At 43.5% G+C, this 17,819-nt stretch overlaps 1 protein-coding gene across 2 annotated transcripts in view; it reads right to left on the bottom strand.

The window, feature by feature from the left end:
- The window catches only part of LOC130860539 (cytochrome P450 3A29-like), a 32,931-nt gene extending 24,007 nt beyond the window's left edge, over positions 1–8,924 (bottom strand). The window contains exons 1-4 of one of the 2 annotated variants that reach the window (XM_057748875.1): positions 8,773–8,924; positions 5,126–5,219; positions 3,315–3,367; positions 868–967 (exon numbers count right to left, since the gene is read on the bottom strand). In XM_057748875.1, the coding sequence (XP_057604858.1) occupies positions 868–967; positions 3,315–3,367; positions 5,126–5,219; positions 8,773–8,843 (318 nt within the window). In that variant the 5' untranslated portion in view covers positions 8,844–8,924. Of the gene's footprint in view, positions 1–867; positions 968–3,314; positions 3,368–5,125; positions 5,220–8,772 lie in introns of those variants that run through there. The other variant, XM_057748876.1, reaches the window with a different exon arrangement.
- Positions 8,925–17,819: the final 8,895 nt, after the last annotated feature.

Genomic DNA, 17,819 nt, shown 5'->3' with positions numbered 1-17,819 from the left:
CTTTGTAAAAATCTTTTTTTTTTTTTTTTTTTTCTGTTTCTTTCCTCCATTTGACATCAGTAAAAGTTTTAAACACCACATAATTGATTTTGGCTGTAAATGGAGAAATGGTCCAAGTGATTTTTGACAATGGTGCAAAAGCTATTTAATGAAGGAAGAGTGATCCTTCCACAAAGAATGGTGGGGCAATTTAGACACATAGGGAAAACAAACAAAAAAAAAACCATGACCTAATCTCACATCTTATACAAAAATTAACACAAAATGGGTCATAGACTTAAACATAAAACATAACATTACATAATATTTAGGAAAAAATAGGAGAAAATCTTCAGGACCGCAGGCTAGAAAAAGTTTTCGGGCTTAACATCAAAGACACAACCCACAAGAGGGAAAATGGATAAATTGGCTTCATCAAAATAAAAAACATATTTACTCTGCTAAAGACCCTTATCAGAGGAAAACATGAGCTACTCACCACGACTGTAAAAGAATAGTAAGAAGGAGCATTAAGGGGATGCAACATTTCTGTATATTGATTCTGGTGCTAGTTACACAAATCTACATGTTTGATAAATTTTCAAAGAGCATCACACACACACACACACACACTCCAATGAGTGCACATAAAACTGATGAAATCTGAATAAGCCCTGTGGATAGTATCAATGCCAATTTCCTGCTTTGATATTATACTACAAGTATGCAAGATATTGACCACTGGAGGAAATAGGATGAAGAGTACATAACATGAAACCTCTCTGTGTTTTCCTCTTTTGACAACATCTTGTGAATTTATAATTATTACAGAATAAATAATGAATAAATAAATAAAATTTTAAATTTAAAAAAAAAATCACTGCTTACCTTCCGGTTTGTGAAGACAGAATAACATTCTTTCACTAGCACAGTTTTGATCATCTCTGGATCTGTGAGAGCCAGCAAACACCGGCGACCTTCATAAAACCTGTGTAGGGAAAACAGAGCTGATTAGATTTAACGAGCCAGTTTCAGCAGCTGGAGCCACACTTGGGCGTCCAGACGCTCATCCTGACAGTAGATAATCCTTACTCCTAGAGATCATGGTTAGAAATACCATGAGGACATCTGTTAAGTCTAGGTGGTGTGTAGGTATTTCCCATACCATTCTCCATCATTTTATATGTGTAAAATATTTCATTATCAAAAAGGACACAAGCTTAGTAACTACTTAAAGGCAAGTAAATTAACAAAGAAGGAAAAAATAATTAATTTGGGAGAGTCCACCCATTCAGTCATTTTTAAAAATACATCAAAAGCATGAAATGTATATAAAACTTTAGACACACTGATCATAAATAAATATGTAACAATGTGTCTACAAGTGGAAGAAGATTTTGAATGCTCCACAAGTGAGAGTAGAATTATGAAAGATTGCTTTGCTCTATTTTCTAAAACTTGCTTTCTGGTTTATAACTTTTTAAGGAAATATTATTTTAACTAATAAAGACATATCCTTGGTAGCATCAAGTTTAGGACACTTTGAAAGAAAAGGACAAAGAGAGTAAAATAATTCAAAAGAGCACGTATAATTATTTTCAAAATATATTCTTTTCATAACTTATATTTATTCTTCGACATGGGTCCCACGGGCCTCGGGCTGCATGTAGGTGACATCCATTAGCATTAGGGCAGGCCCACGTTTGACCCACCTACCACACAAAGCCCACTCCTCAGATGTGACACATCCCAGTTTGGCCTGTCAGGATGCCCGCTCCTGGGAATGGATCACTGGTGTGAGGTTTACTCTGAGTTAATCACACTGTATTCTGGCATTTTATATCTTCTATCTATCGTTTGCAATTGCTAGAAAATAATGGAAGATTTTCTACAAGTCACCTACTCTTTCTTTAACTTCACAGAGGAATTTCAAGTGGTTTTGTGATCACGTATAAAAATGGATGAGAATCATGGCACTTGCTGCCACTTCCTAAAGTATTCTAAAACTCAGAGGGTTTGAGTGTCAAGTGCATTTAGGGTTGAAACAGTGACAGCAGTGATTGAGGAGGCACTTAATCTGCTCTTCCATCTAACTGACCATATTTCTAGACAATACCCTGCCTTCCATCACGTTTTATCCAAAACAAACACACACACACCTGGGTGGAGAAGGGATAGTGGTTTGGATGACCCTTTATAATCACGATGTCACTCCCGCCTTAGTATTTCTTACAATACCAGTTGAAATTCACAGTCTTGGGCCCCACCCTAGATCCTCTAGATTTGGTGTTACTGGTGGGTGGGGCCCAAGTCTTCAGTCATAACACACTCTCCCTGGGGCTCTTATTTACACCCAAGCATAAGAGCCATTTTCTAAAAAGAGAACTGGAATCCACCATGAGAAAGTGACTCCATCCAGAGCTCGGAAGTACCAAATGCTGGAGGGGCAGCTGGAGCTGGTCCAGTAGTGATCCAGGGCTATGTGTTCTTTCCACTCAATCATGTTACCCTTTTGGGGCCATGGAGACTCAGCAGGGTTCCTATGGTTATTGAGGACTTGATCAGAGAAGATGAAGAGGCACAGAGAGGTAGAGCCTTCTCCCACTTGTTTTTGGCAAATAGTCACCACATGACACCTCTCCTGCTGCTCTCACTAAAGCTCCAACAGCTCCTAAAGCCCATCAGCCCACCTGACACACTCTGGGTTAGATATATCCCACATGTTCTCAAAGTCAGAGGAAAAGAGTAGATAAAACAATAATTCAATACAATTTTATTGGAAAGTCTTGGCTTCAAATGTTAAAAACATTCCATACGTTTGGAGAAAGGAAAACACTGAGCAGAAATCGTTTCCCATTCTGTTTCCCTAACCTCCAGCCCTTTTTCCAAAAGGACATATTAAATCCAAAATTTACATAAAGGATTTTTGGCTTTTAATTAAAAGTGAATCGGGTGGGAAAGGGCAATAATGTGCACTTATGGGCACGTATTAGCATGTTCTGCAATAATACATTTTATGCAATTAAAGCTGACCTAATGAAAGAAAAATGGAGAAAAGAGCAAGGAGAGAGACACCAGACAGAAAGTGATGCTAGGAGTCCCTGGGCCTCAGGGTCTGGAGAAAAGGGATGATGACCTGAGACTCTCCAGGCCTGGTTCAGACTGTGCACCTGGATGCCTGGCGACATCTGGGATCCCTGGTAGAACACGCTTCCCTCGAAAGCTTTACAATAGATGGCTTCATGCCAACAAGCTCTGGACTGAGACTGTCCTCCACACCACAGGGGCGCCACATCATAACAAGTCTATCCAATGGACAGTTCCAGAATACTCACCCCCACATTTTTCCATACTTTTTAAAACATTCATTGTCAAAATCCCAAACACCCTGGAAGGAGAAACAAAATTCGATTATTAAACTAAATGTATTGAACCCCACCTCTAACTGGAACAAAAATGTCCTGAAGCCCATGAAATCAGGCTTACTATTTTCACTGACAGCTGGAGGGAAGTTCCTATGCAGAGACGTCTCAGGAGAAATTGGAGATAATAGAGGAGATACTTGACATGGAGAATTTATAATTGCTCTTGCATTTCCTCCAACTACTGTAGACACTAAATGCTTACCTCTGTCTGTGAATACTAAGTAACTCTTTGTCCCTCAGGAAATAACTGAAACTGAGGGAAAGTTAGAGCAGCCTGCACATACTTTCATCTCCTAGTTTAGCAGCCTTTTCATTTATCTCATGAGTCCTGTCTAGAATTCTAGCAGAATTAGGAAGTTAAAACACCAGTGACCTCTGTTAGTCAGGAAAATGTAAGTATGTCTAAGCCTTGGGAATTGAGTAAGAAAGTGACTGATTGAATGAACCACAAAGTAGACCTGCTTCTAATTTTCTAGCTCAATATGAAAAAGATGAGGAGATGCCACAACTCCACAAAGACAATAGGAATTGAAACACATGACCTGAGTTTTCTCTTCTGTAAGTTAAAAACGAAACAAAACAAACACACACACACAGCAAAACCACTTTGTGTCGCTAAGTTTCTGCTGTGATACTTGAGGGTTTAACTATGCAAATGAAGGTCCCAGAAATGTGGGTATTGGGGTCAGACTACTAAGGAGTTCATCTTGGGAAAGTGGAAAGGAAATTATTGCTTTTTCAGAAGGAAGAAACTTCAGGAAGATCTTAGGCCATGAGACAATGAATGCCTCAGTTGGGAAAATCAGGATCTGAGAAACAAGCCTCATGTCTTCAGGAAAGGATATCTGAGCCAGAGAGTAGCCTGCACACAAGGCTCTGCCCCTGGACATCTGGACGTAGCTCATGACCTCAGATCAGGGACCAGGCCATGGATGAGACATCAGAGCTGGATTAATATCAAGGCTCAGGCAGAAGTCATAGTCCATGTGTCACCTAGCACATTCTGTTCACTTCAATTAAATTTAGAATAAATTTTTCAAATCACTCGCTCCCTGCTCAAATGCACCCATAAGGTGCCTCCACTGAAGGCAAAGAAGTAAAGCAGAAAGTTCTTGTTCTATCTCTCAAATCCCAAAAGATGTCATGGGTAGCAAGAGGTGGAGTAGAACATGCAAAAAAACCTGCAGAGATGAGTAGTTCTTGAGAGAATCCAAGTATGTGCAAACTACCTGATGGTGACCACTCAGGCTGCCTTAGAAACTGAAGTGTCCAAGCAATTCAGAAGGAAGGAAAAAAAAAGGGTACCCAGAGCTCATGCCACCAACAGAAAAGTCTGACTCTAGTGTACGCAGCTGACTGAGCCATTACGGGGATCCCCTTTGTGCTTTTCTCCTGATACTTAGCAGGATTGTGCCTTCCTGGGAATCTGCACCTGGCAGAAAGAAGATCCTCTTCACAGTGTCTACAAGTTGGAACTTCAGGTTCTGTGCTGAATCAGCCAAAGACCTGGGCTGTCTGACCGAGGCAAAACCTGAGGCTCCTAACAGTTGGCATTAGAGCCCTGCAGTAAACATGGTCATGTGTTGAGTGGGGCCTAGGATGCCCTTTCTGGAAAGTGAGAAACCTCAGAACTTCCTCCTGAGGAGGAGAATTTTTACTGTGGAACTCAGCTGGGATTTGCAGCCAGAAGAAGCAAAAGAAGGAGCTCAAACAACACGTACCTTCCGGTAGGACAGAACATTTCCAAAATAAGGCAGAGGTGATGGCCCGGGAATCCCCAGCTTCTTAAAACGTCCATGGGAATAAGTCCCATATCTATAAAGTGAGAGAGAAAACCAGGTCACAGGGATTACGGAATAGGTGCTGGGGCTGGCCAGTCACTGACTCAGAGCTGGAACAGGCGACCTAGGGAGAAAGCACGTAGGTGATAAATAACAACACCAGTTCCCAAAGCAATGATTACATTCATTCATCATTTTTTCCCACCTCCATGGTGAGACCCACAGAGAGTAATGATGATTAGCGAAAAGCAGCAGAAGTCTTCATTGCCCCAATCCTAGAGTGGATACTTGATCAATATTTCCAATTTGAGTGCTCCTGAGACATTCAAGCTGCATTTCTTCCAGGGAATTCACCCATGTTTATTTAGTAACTTGACCCTTCCATGATTTAGAGATTCTCATTGTGGTAAAAGGAGGAATTTTTTTTCTGTTTCAATAATGAGATTTAGCTTAACCGCAACTACATACTAACAGAGAGTTTTTAAGGGCCTACTATGACACTGTTCTGCAGTTGGCTTGGAGATTGTGGCGCTTTTCTTCCTCTCTATGCCTGACCCCATTTTAGGATTTAATTCTTCTTAAGTCTATCTTCATAATAAGGCCTTGCAGAACAATAATCTTTTTACTTCTATAAAATGTAATATGTGGTTTAATCGGCATCATAGAAATGTGAGCTACACCCCAGTCTCTGTCATCAGGCAATTTGCTTGTCTTGAGCTACAGAGAAGGGTGATTAACCATGAATATGTTCCATGGATGAAACTGCACAAAGGAACCAATGACTAAAGCATGCATTTCCAGGCCATTCCTCCTCTCCTGGCATCTGGGCCTCCACCCTGACCTCACCTCCTAAGCACAGTGCCAGGCACGCCCATTTTGTTCAAGATGCTCACTCAACAAAGCAGTTAGTTTACTGCCTCTGTTTAAGGCTCGTGCTCCCTATGGCAAGCCTGCCTGCAACTCATCTTTCATGTATTGCCTGTGAAATACCACAACCCGAGGTTCTGAATCCTTGCAAATTTTCTCTGGTGTTACTGAGAAATGCCAGAGTAGAGGAGAAGAAAGGCTGAGGAAACAGGCTGCAAGCAAATATTTTAACCATGAACTTGCTGGGCCTCTGCAAAGGCAAATTAGGAAAGCATGCCTAAAGTGTATGATGTGTATAAATGGTTCAACATGCCCTACAGGTGCTTTCAGCGAAAAGACATGGGTCTTCCAAACTTCACGTACCTTCCTGTGAAGAGCAAAAGACACATCGTGCAACATAAATTGAATCTGATGTGCCCGATTGGTGGATTAAGACTTTGACTCTTCTTCTTCAGAGGTTAGATTTTAAAGTAGGACAGGATTCAAATATTCAATACAAATTCAGCAAATGTTATAACATGTGATAAAATAAACCCGAAAAATTGCAAAAGAACTTGTGCTTGAAGGATGCAGCAGAGGCACCTTGGCCAAGCCCAGCTGGGTGTTTGGATACTTCCTCCAGGACAGCTGGTGGAGGTGTGGCCACCAACTGCCAAACGGGGGTGACCGGGGCTATTCCCACCTCAGTTCCTTCCTTTGCCATCACAACCAGGGCACATGAATTTCTGCTTCTGAACTTTCAGTGTGTTACATGAACTTTCAAGTGATGCCCAGTAACTGAGTGAGTGTAGCAGAACATTGGTCCCAAGGAAAGATGTGATCTAGTGTCTAAACTCACATGGTTCCATATCAAGGCTGAGGGTGGGCTGGGTGAAATCTTTGGTTTCTTTCCAGCTTCCCTCTTTTTTAGAGTAATCATTCTTATTGTGTTTATATTATGTCAACATAAGGAGAACACTGTCTGCAGCTACTGACTCTCGGCTGCACCAGTATCTTCTAAGGCTACAGTGTTGTTTGTCTGGTGGTGACACTATCCAGTGCCAGCCCCACTGCCAGCCAGACCACACAGTGTGATTTAGGTGGTGTCCCCGTCCCCAGGCTTCAAGCAGATGAGATACTAAACCTGCTGACCTCTTGAGAGACCAGGTCGGAGGAGTATCTCTGGGAGGTCTGCTCTGAGGGATGAGGAATATTCTCCCCCTCCACCCTGACCCCACCTGGATGCCTCTCACATCATCACTGGCTCCAAGGCACGTATACTCACCTGCCCTCAGAGACAATATTGCACAGCAGCCCTCTTTTATCCTTCGAAAAAACATGCTGGAAATAGCCTCGTATCATAACAAATACTGTATTATGGAGAGTGAAATTAAACCACATAAATTAATTTTAAAATGTCATCAGGGAGATTGGGATTGCCATATACACATTATTAATAGGAAAAAAATCAAACTGTACACTTTAAATATATGCAGTTTATTTATGTCTATTACATCTCAATAAAAGTCCTTAAAATTTTAAAATAAAAAATAAAAATAAAATAAAATGTCATCAGACAGAAAATATGTTGCCACAATACCTGATTCCTAGCAGGACTTTCAAAAAATTAAAATAAGGTGTATGTTTTCTATGTTCTTGTCATTATATTTCCTACTCTGGATGAAAGTGAAATTGAGATAGAGGTCAAATGTGACATGGAGGCAGCCTTCCTTACCTACACATTGAAAATAACTCCTCTCCCAGCCTGCTCCATGATGCCAGGAATCACCATTGAAAGGAATTCCTCTGGTACATGGTTTTGATTCATCCTCCTCTACTGAACTTAAAGGGAAAAAATACTAAACTCCAAATTTGGGGAGTTTGGGATCTGGGGACTTGTGCCTTTACAGGCTTAGCAAATTTCATTTCATGGGGAAAATAATTTCTATGTTGATGCTAAAGCTCCCAGAGACTGGAAGAAACGGTATAAGAAATGAATGTAATTTCAAGATATCTGCCAAGTCTCCTCTCCTCTAAAGACGTCTCATTACGGGGTAGATAGTTCTACACAGTACAGGGTGGGGGAATTGAGTCTTGGAAGGGGGTACCATGGAGGGGCACAGGAAAGAGGGGAGGGCTGATCTGAAGTGAGGAGGGATCAGTCTCCAGCCCCTGGGTGACCAGGTGCCTTGTGTAAACGATACCTGGGGAGGGAGGGAAGAGAGCAGGAAACCCCAAGTGACACAGTGACACAGGGGCCAATCCTCCTACACATCTCTTGCAGCAGATACAGAACCCAGAAGGTGAAGATAATGAGACCAAAACCCAAGTTACTTCCTCCTCCCACCAGGATCCCACAGCTTGAGAAGGGGTGAGGAGTCCACTGCATGGGGACCAGTTGTTTCTAATCTGCCTCTGCTGGGTTCTGGTTGGTTAGTCTAGGTCCACGCAAATTGTATTCCCATTCGCAGCTATGGTTTTTAATAGGTGCCTCCTAGAGAAGGTCTGAACCAAAAGTTGACAAAATATGATGGTAGAAATTTTGTGCTACATGACAAACTCCGAAGGAAATAAAAGAGGGCAGGTTGGCTGGGACTTACCGCTTTTTACCAATGAGACATCCACCCACTCAGGCCAGTGTTGGGCAACCCTGGGGAATTTCAGGCCAGAGGGATGGAAAGAGGTGAGTCTCACTTTCTAGCTCAAGGTTACAGAGGAGATGAGCCTGAACAGTTACTCACAGGTAGAGGAGCACCAGGCTGGTAGCCAGGAGAACCCAGGTTTCCACGGAAAAGCTTGGGATCAGGTCCATGGCCCCTTGCCTCTAGGATTCTTTCCTCAGGGATTCCCTGCAGGCCTGTGATCATGGAGCTTCCCTTCACTCCCAGTGACTATTCAGTGAGGCTGAAGGGTTTATGTGCTGGGAAAGGGGGAGGAGCTGGAGCTGCAGCCAATAGAGGGGCCACCTGTGCTCCACCTGCAGGTGCCCTGTCTGCCTTGATAGCTGGCAAAGCATTACAGACACTCCATTTTGACCTCCCTGGACTTCATATTCTGTAGGAAAACAACAAAAATCCAAAGGTTACAGAAACTCAAATAAAGCCACTGGCCGTAAATCTACAGACCACCTTTATTGCCTGCACTCCAAAAAACACGGAATCCTTCCAACAAGCTAGGTCTACAGATCTTTATCCATGCAGTTTCCCCTGCCTAGAAATGCCCCTTTTCCCTCCATAAATCCCCTACTCACCCTTCTAATGCCAACTCAGACAGAACCTTATGTGTTAGAGTCTTTCCTAACCAACTTCCTTGAGCAGATAAAACTATTTTCTCTTCTGGGCAACTTCTACCTTCTGCACCCAACCCTACTGTCTCCAGGATTGCTGGTTTCCACACCTGTTTCCTGTGAGATTGAGAGCATGGGCACAGCCTGGGTGTTAGTCACCCTTTAGTCCCTGGTACCTAGCACAGTGCTTTATGCAGAGTGGGAATGAGAAAGGTTTGTGCATCCCGTGCAAACTGTCAACTGGGGGAGGACCCACCTGCGGGTCCTCTAGGTGCTTTGGCAGGATTCAGATCCTCACAAGCTCGTGGACTCAGTTTCTCGCTGGCTGTGGCCCAGAAGCCCCCTCAGATCTCTGCCCCCTGGGTTTCCCCACAGGGCAGCTCACAACACGGCGGCCGCTTCCCTCAGAGTGAGGGGGTGGGGACGGCACCCAAGGTGGAAGCCACAGTCTTTTTATAACCTAACCTCAGAAGTGGCATCCCATCTCTTTGGCCATATTCTGCTCCTTAGAAGCAAGTCTCCTGTCGCAGCCACAGCAGTGAGAGGAGGTTAAACAGGGCGTAACCACCAGGAGGCAGCGCCATTGGTACCGCTGTAGAGGATGCGCCCACAGGGGTGGAGCCAAGGGATTCTGAGTCGTCACATAAATAAATCCAATCATGCCCAGCTCATCCCAGGAGGACCCTATGAACTTGACTCGAAGCAGACAAGGAACAGGACACAAAAGGAAGACCACATGGGGGACACATAGATTTTTGAGGCAGAAGCCCGATGTGTTCCCCTTTGCCTGGCAAAGCAATAAAGCTATCCTTTTCTACTTGAAGCAAAGCTCTGTCTCCAGGATTTGATTTGGCACTGGCATACAGAGAGGCCGAGCTTTCAGTAGCAAAACGAAGAAGCATAAAGATAACATGGTATGCCTCCGATCTCACAGTTAGTAAATGCAAGGAATGTGCGTGAACACAGGACTGTTGAGCTTCAAAATCCTCATATCACGCTGGGCAATTGAGGTGTTTATCATCCACTATGAATGAGACAATATGGCCTGAACATATTCATAACTTTATTTTCCTGCAAACTCAACAAATCAAACAAAATACCAGTCTTTAGCAAAAGTGTCATAGAAATTTCTGTGGTTGAAGTGATAGACTCCAACACTGATGAAGATCTGTTGTGTACAGAACTGGCTACAAATAGAAAAAGACCTAGTAGCAAAGAAGAAAGGTGGAAAAATTTCTACCTGATTCATGTTTAAATAGAGAGATGGATAAAGAGAAATATGTGTTTAATGCTTTTCTGATTTTAAGATAGCTTTGCAAATAATTTTCATTAGTTGCATTTAGCTGCTGAGAACTTTTTTTATTCTAAATTTGTTTCCAAATTTTCTAAATTTTCACTTTAAATATAAAAATTCATTTAGAAATATTAACTAGGTCCCTGAAGTATCCAGACTGACTCGTGATACACTCAGCCACTTCAGAGAGCACTGTGGAGTTGGTATCCTGGACATTTTTGGCAATAGAATCTGGATTTTTTTTCCTTGCAAACAATAAAAACAAACTCTGACTGTAATAAGCAAAATGGAATTTACTGGAAGAGCTTAGAGAATTCCTGAAAAGCTGGGTCCCCCAACCTGGACAAAGAATAGGAACCAAGTTGCCCTCAAGGGTCAAGAAGCAAGTTATTAGCAAAGTTCTTGCAGCAGTAACAACATTTTGTCAATTTGCAACTGTCTTCATATCAGTGCTTCACTGATTCAAAATGCAAAGCCTCAAAGAGGGTCTAAATGTCCAATCCGCAATCACAGGCTCAACACCTCTCTCCCTGCTATTCCCCCCACCGCCCCCCGGCCCCTACAGCCCTTTGTTCCCATAAAGGAAAGAAGCCACTTCCTCCAAAAAAGACACACAATAAAGAGTCCTCAGAAAAGAGATTGCGATGTCAATAGGACAGCCAAACAAGAACTAACTGCCTCCACTATAACCAGCTGTCCTGCAGCTCACTGACACAAGGCGCTTTGTGTATCAACTTTTAGAAAAGCAAATTGAAAAGTGAAATGTCTTAGTCAAATTTCTTAGTTTAGTTACCTCTGCTAAATGAAAATGTAATAAATGTATTCTATAAAATAATACATTACTTTGGGAATATCACTCATCTCTTAATCACTGCTGTTTCTGTCCCAATACTTATCAGAGGAACAAAAACTGAGTAGAGATCAGTCTTTTAAAAGAATAGTATTGAAATGCCCTGGTGGTCACAGGTCAGGACACGGCTCTTTCACTGCTGTTGCCCAGGTTCAATCACTGGTTGGGTAACTAAGATCCCGCAAGCCATGCATGCACCCAAAAAAACAAAAGAGACTTCATGCCAGTCTCACCCACGGGCTTCAATGCAAAACTCAGGAACAAAATAAAGAAAGCCAAATCCAGCAGTGGTGATACACCATGGCCAACTTGGGGTTCACCCTGGAACTCAAGGGTGGTTAACAGAGAATAACTATAAATATCAGTAACCATGTGAACTGATCGAAAGAGAAAAGCCATACCATCCCAACAGTTTCAGGAAAAGCATTCGATAACATGTAATTCCCATTTATGATATACAAAGATCTTAAACTACTCATAGAAGGCAAGTTCCTTAATCTGATAAAAAGTCACTACCAAAAAAAACCTAAGATAACATCATTCTTCACAGTATAAAACCATTCTCTGCTTCTACCATTTAATGTTTACCATGTGACATATCACCTTTCAAAATTGGTAACATTATTTAAAATTAATAAAATCCCATCAATGAACTTTTGGCTGTCAATGGAAAGAACGTCATTTCTTGTTTTTACACAAAATTCAGCTTATGGATCCCAATGTGAACAATTTCTTTAAATCACTGAATAAATTAAATATGTTTTGACCTTGTGAGGCTGTTTGAACTGACCAGCAAGGGTTCATTCTGCGGGTTCACTCAGCCAAGGTCAACTAGGTTCAAAAGCTGAGTCTTCACCTTTAGTCAGAACATCTGCTCCTGTTTTGATCATAGGGCAGTAATAAACGATGTTTCCAGAAAATAAACAAATTCTCACCTTTGTGCATGCAGTTCCAAGAGGTTCCTAAGGAGAGAAATCACCATGGTGCCTGCTTGTGGACCCCAATGTGAACAATTTTTTTTTTTTGAAAATGAGCCCTCTTCTCCTTAGGAGAAGCACTTGGGGTTTTTTGGTTTTAATTTTATTTATTTATTTAGTTAGTTAGTCAGTTAGTTAGTTATTGGCTGTGTTGGGTCTTCAATCCTGCGTGTGGGCTTTCTCTAGTTGCGGCGAGTGGGGGCTACTCTTCATTGCGGTGCTCAGGCTTCTCATTATGGTGGCTTCTCTTGTTGCAGAGCACGGGCCATAGGTGCGCAGGCTTCAGTAGTTGTGGCACATGGGTTCAATAGCTGTGGCTTATGGGCTCTAGAGCACAGGCTCAGTAGTTGTGGTGCACAGGCTTAGCTGCTCCACGGCATGTGGGATCTTCCCGGACCAGGGATTGAACCTGTGTCCCCTGCATTAGCAGGTGGCTACTTAACCTCTGCGCCAACAGGGAAGTCCAATAATTTTTAAAAATCACTGAATAGGGACTTCCCTGGTGGCCCAGTGGTTAAGACTTCGCCTTCCAATGCAGGGGGTACAGATTCCATCCCTGGTCAGGGAGTCAAGATCCCACATGCTTTGGGGTCAAAAAACAAAGACAGACTGTAGTTCTGTCCACCTCATTACATATAGCGCCATCTCATCCCATGAACTCAGTGACAAGAACAAGGACGCAGATACAGAGAATGGACTGGAGAACTCGAGGTTTGGGAGGGGGTGGGGGGTGAAGGGGAAACTGAGACGAAGCGAGAGAGTAGCATAGACATATATATACTACCAACTCTAAAACAGATAGTCAGTGGGACGTTGTTGTATAACAAAGGGAGTCCAACTCGAGGATGGAAGATGCCTTAGAGGACTGGGGTGGGGAGGGTGGGGGGGACTCGAGGGGGGGGAGTCAAGGAAGGGAGGGAATACGGGGATATGTGTATAAAAGCAGATGATTGAACTTGGTGTACCCCCCAAAAAATAATAAATAAAACAAAAACAAAAACAAAAAAAAACAAAGACATAAAACAGAAGAAATATTGTAACAAATTCAATAAAGCCTTTAAAAAATGGTCCACATGAAAAAATAAAAAAGAATCACTGAATAAATTAAATATGTTTTGAACTTGTGAGGCTGTTCAAACTCACTGGCAAGGGTTCTTTCAGCCGAGATCAACTAGGTTAAAAAGCTGAGTGCTTCAGTTTTAGTTAGAACATTGGCTCCTGTGATAATTACAGGGTAATAATAAATCATGTTCCCAGAAAATAAACACTCATCACTTGTGCATGCAGGTGCAAGAGATTCCCAAGGACACATGTCACCACAGTGCCTGCCAAGCCCAGTGACATTTGCCAGGGGCCCTGCACAGCCAGGTTCAGCCCACACCTGGATTCCAACACAAGATGCCCTATTCCCATCAGTCACACAGTCATCTCCAGGGTAATAGGGCCTCTCTCTCAGTCTGAACTAGTCCTCGCCGTGCCTGGTGCTACGATGCACCATGGGGACAATGTGTGAACAAGACTGTCACAAAGGGTGCATACCTAGGTGGGGTGCTCCATGCAAGCAGACACCTCCAGAGGCAGCAGTGGTTTGGGGAAAACAGAGGTAAGTGGAATCTGGAGCCACTGTGGGGATGGATGGGCTTCCCAGAGGGGGTGGCCCTGCCTGCACTACCAGGGACAGAGCAGTGTTTGCCAGAAGGAAAGAAGGACGCAGGGTACTGCGGGCTGTGAGACTGGCCCAGCTTTCCGTCATTAGCATTGCTGAATATGTTTGCCATTTCTTGATGGCAAAACAGTGTCTAAATCAAGCCAACTTCATTATTGCTAATAAGGAAGTGATCAGATCATAGGTCCTGTACTTCTAGGTCCTAGATTCCAAAGGAGACAGGTCAGCAGGGAACTAAAGTCTGTGCAGGGTCTCTGGAAAAAGCCACTGGGCTTGGCAGGCACCATAGTGACTTCTGGTGTATGTGTTAGGATATATTCCTGGGATTTTAACTTTCTTACTGAGATAAAATTCACATGACATAAAGTGAACCATTTTCAAGTGAACAATTCGGTGTCATGTAGCACATTCACAATGTTGTGCCACCGCCTCCTCTCTCTGGTTCCAAAACACTCCCATTATACCAGAGTAAACGCCTGTGTCCAGTAAGCAGTTTCCCCCCACTCACTCCTCGCCCCAACCCCCGGCAGCCACCAATCTACATTCTGTATTTATACATTTACCCATTCTAGATGTTTCATAGAAATGAATTTTAATGATATAATAAGATGGTTCATGTAAGTGGATAATTTGTGTCCGGAGTCTTCCATGTAGCATATTTTCCAGGTTCATCCCTCTTGTACCAGGTATCAGTACTGCCCTCCTTTGACGGCTGAATAGTACTATATTGCATGGATACACCATGATTTGCTTACCCATTCATCCACTGATTTTCCTTCTTTCCACCCTTTTGCTTTTGTGAATAGCGCTGCTATGAACATGCAGGTACTGTACACATATTTGTTTGAGAAACTCTTTTCTATTCTCTTAGGTCTCTCCCTAGGAGAGCTTCGCTGGGTCATATGGTAAGTGCTGGGTCATACGGTAATTTCTATGCTTACCTTTCTGAGGAGCTGCTCAACTCTTCTCCACAGTGGCTGCACCATTTTACATAAAGATAAATAGGGGAGGTTTGGGGAGTGGTAAATAAGAATTGGTGGGCACTGAATTGTTTCTGGAGCCACACTTCTGGTCCTGGAAAAACTAGATTTCTAAAATAATAACAGCTCTTTTTAATTCCTGAAAGAATCCAGTTGCCACCTAAATGATATCAAAGTACCCACAGAAAAAAAGGATGGCAGCAAAATAGAAGGACATGGAGGGCATCTCTCTCCACAGATGCATCAGGAACACATCAAAAGACGCAATAATGCCCACAGAAAACCAGCTGAACACCAGCAGAAGACCTTGGACACCAGAAAGGACTGCAAAGATCCCCACATAACTGGGTAGGACGGGGGGGGGGGGGTGGGAAGGAGAAAGAGGAGGAGAAGAAAGGAAAGGGACGGGTCCTACACCCCGGGGTGGGGGGAGCTGAAACAGAGGAGAGATTGCTGAATTTGGGAGAAACCCCCCCTTACCTGATGGGGAAACCCCCTCTCCAACGGGGAATTTGATTGGGTCAGAAGGGAGGCACTTGGGACTGTCCAAAGAGGGTGAAGTGGCCGATCCCTGGCAGACGGGAAAGAGTGAGAAACACACAGAGGGTCCATACCACGGCTCTGCATGTCCTGGACTGAGACGTGGGTTCACAGCTGTACATGGGGTCTGGGAGCTGGAACGTGGGAACCAGAGAACTGCTTCAGGGTGAGAAACATTGTTGCCTGTGGGAAGACAGACTGAGGGGACAGGAGGGAAGAAACCCACAGCAGAGAATGCCTACCGCGGAAAGCTGGGCGGCCATGGTGGCAGGATGATACTGCTGACTCACATGCAGGGGGGAGGAGCCACTGTTGTAGCCTCTCTTTCTGCACCTGTGACAAACAAAGGGAGGTCCCCTCTGGGCCTGGCTATTGCAGTTGACAAAGGATAGGTAAAGCCCCCTGGGGGGAGCTGGCCTGGTGTGCCTGCTGCCAAGAGTCAGAAGTCCGCGGAGAAGGACATCCCTGGAGACATTCCTATTACACCCAGGCCCACCAGCTTCCCTTTGCAATTGGCACCGCCACTGCCACCAGGGCTCCCGCGACACAGCCAGGGTGCTACTGCTGGCTCACACGCAGGGGAAGGAGTCACTATTGTACTCTCTCTCTCCCCACACACTGGCGCCTATAGATGAACAATAAAGGAAGCTCTGCTGGTTGGAGAGGAATACAAAAAGCCCCCAAGGGCTGCCCATCAGGTGCCTTGTGCCAGGCACCAGTAAAGAAGCAGACCGAGGCCAGATTTCCTATACTGACAGCCGCTGGCATCCCTGCTCATTCAACATCACCCCCAGAGTTCCCATGATCCAAGTAGGGCACTACTGTTGAGTCACATGCAGGGAGAGGAGCCACTATCAAAGCCTCTCTCTCCCCACACACCTGCATCTGCAGATGAACAATAAAGGAAGCCCTCACTGAGGCAGACCCACAGAGCTCCAAGGTAGCCTCAGGATCAGACTCTGGCGGTTAGATCACACACAGAAGCAAGGACAAAACCAAAGCAGAACACCAGGGACAGGGGACTAAGGAAGAGGGTCTAAAATCTTTCCATCAGATATATACACTGCAGACTAAAGCCCTGGGATCGGCTAGGTAGATCCTATGTCTTTGGAATATCTGAGTAGACAGTGAATGTTCCCACAAATGAAAAAGGTCTAGCTCTGGTAGCTGTGGACGGAGGGAGCAAGCACACACAGGAATTGGGCCAGATCAGAGCCTAAGTGGACCCCATAGGACCCACAGCAGGTCCAGAGTCCAACCCAGAGGCAGAAGAGGGCCTCTTGGGGAGGTGAAGGTGGCCTGAGGCTCAAGGTGTGTACAAGGATACTTACAGCTGAGACCCCAAGGAAACATTATTATTATTAATTCTATTGATCTGATCCGTTCTGCGGTCAGTTCTAGCTCTTTGTTTGTTTTTTTATGATCTTAGATGTAAGGGATCTTCACATTTTATACCATATTTATAATTCTATTTTTTACTTTTATTTTTATGTGTATGCTAGCTTTTTTGTAGCACTGAGTTGATCTCCCTTTTCTTTTCTTCTTTATCTTTAATACATTTATATTTTATTTTTTGTCTTTTTATATTTCCAGTCATACTACTCTCTTCTGTTGCTCTGTGTTCTATCCCTTTTTATTTTATTTTATCTTATACTTCTCATCAATATTATTGGTCTGATCTGTTTCCTTGCTTTATTCCTAAAGTGACACACTGATTTGGTTTCTGTTATTAGGTTTTGTCTTTATCTTAGTTCTAATTATAATTGTTTGATTTATTTTGGGGGATCTTCAGTCTATCTGGTTGTTCTCTTGCTCTTTGTTATATTTGTTCCCTGTTTCTATTTGGTCCCTGTTACATTTGGTCCCCATTTTCACAATTTCCCTGGTTTGTTTCTTTGTTTGTTTGGCTTGGTTTTGAATTTTTGTTACTTTTCTCTCTCTTTAATTGTCTGATTGTGTTCTGGGGTTCCTCTATCACGTTGTTCTAGTGCTTTATGTTCTACTGGGTTCTGTTTCTCTGTTTCTCACGCACGTACATGTTTCGTTGATTCAGTACTTGTTTGTCTGATTTAACCTTTTACCATTAGTCTGGGGCTTGGACAGTCTTTTTTAACCCCCTTTATTGCCAGGACGAGAGAGCTCTGGAGTCTGGATTCCTCCATCATAAGTCAAGTCAGAGGCTCTGGGGAGGGAGC

The sequence above is a fragment of the Hippopotamus amphibius genome, chromosome 9 (assembly GCF_030028045.1).
Source record: "Hippopotamus amphibius kiboko isolate mHipAmp2 chromosome 9, mHipAmp2.hap2, whole genome shotgun sequence".
NCBI classification, from domain to species: domain Eukaryota; kingdom Metazoa; phylum Chordata; class Mammalia; order Artiodactyla; family Hippopotamidae; genus Hippopotamus; species Hippopotamus amphibius.
This window is presented reverse-complemented; position numbering and strand designations above follow the sequence as displayed.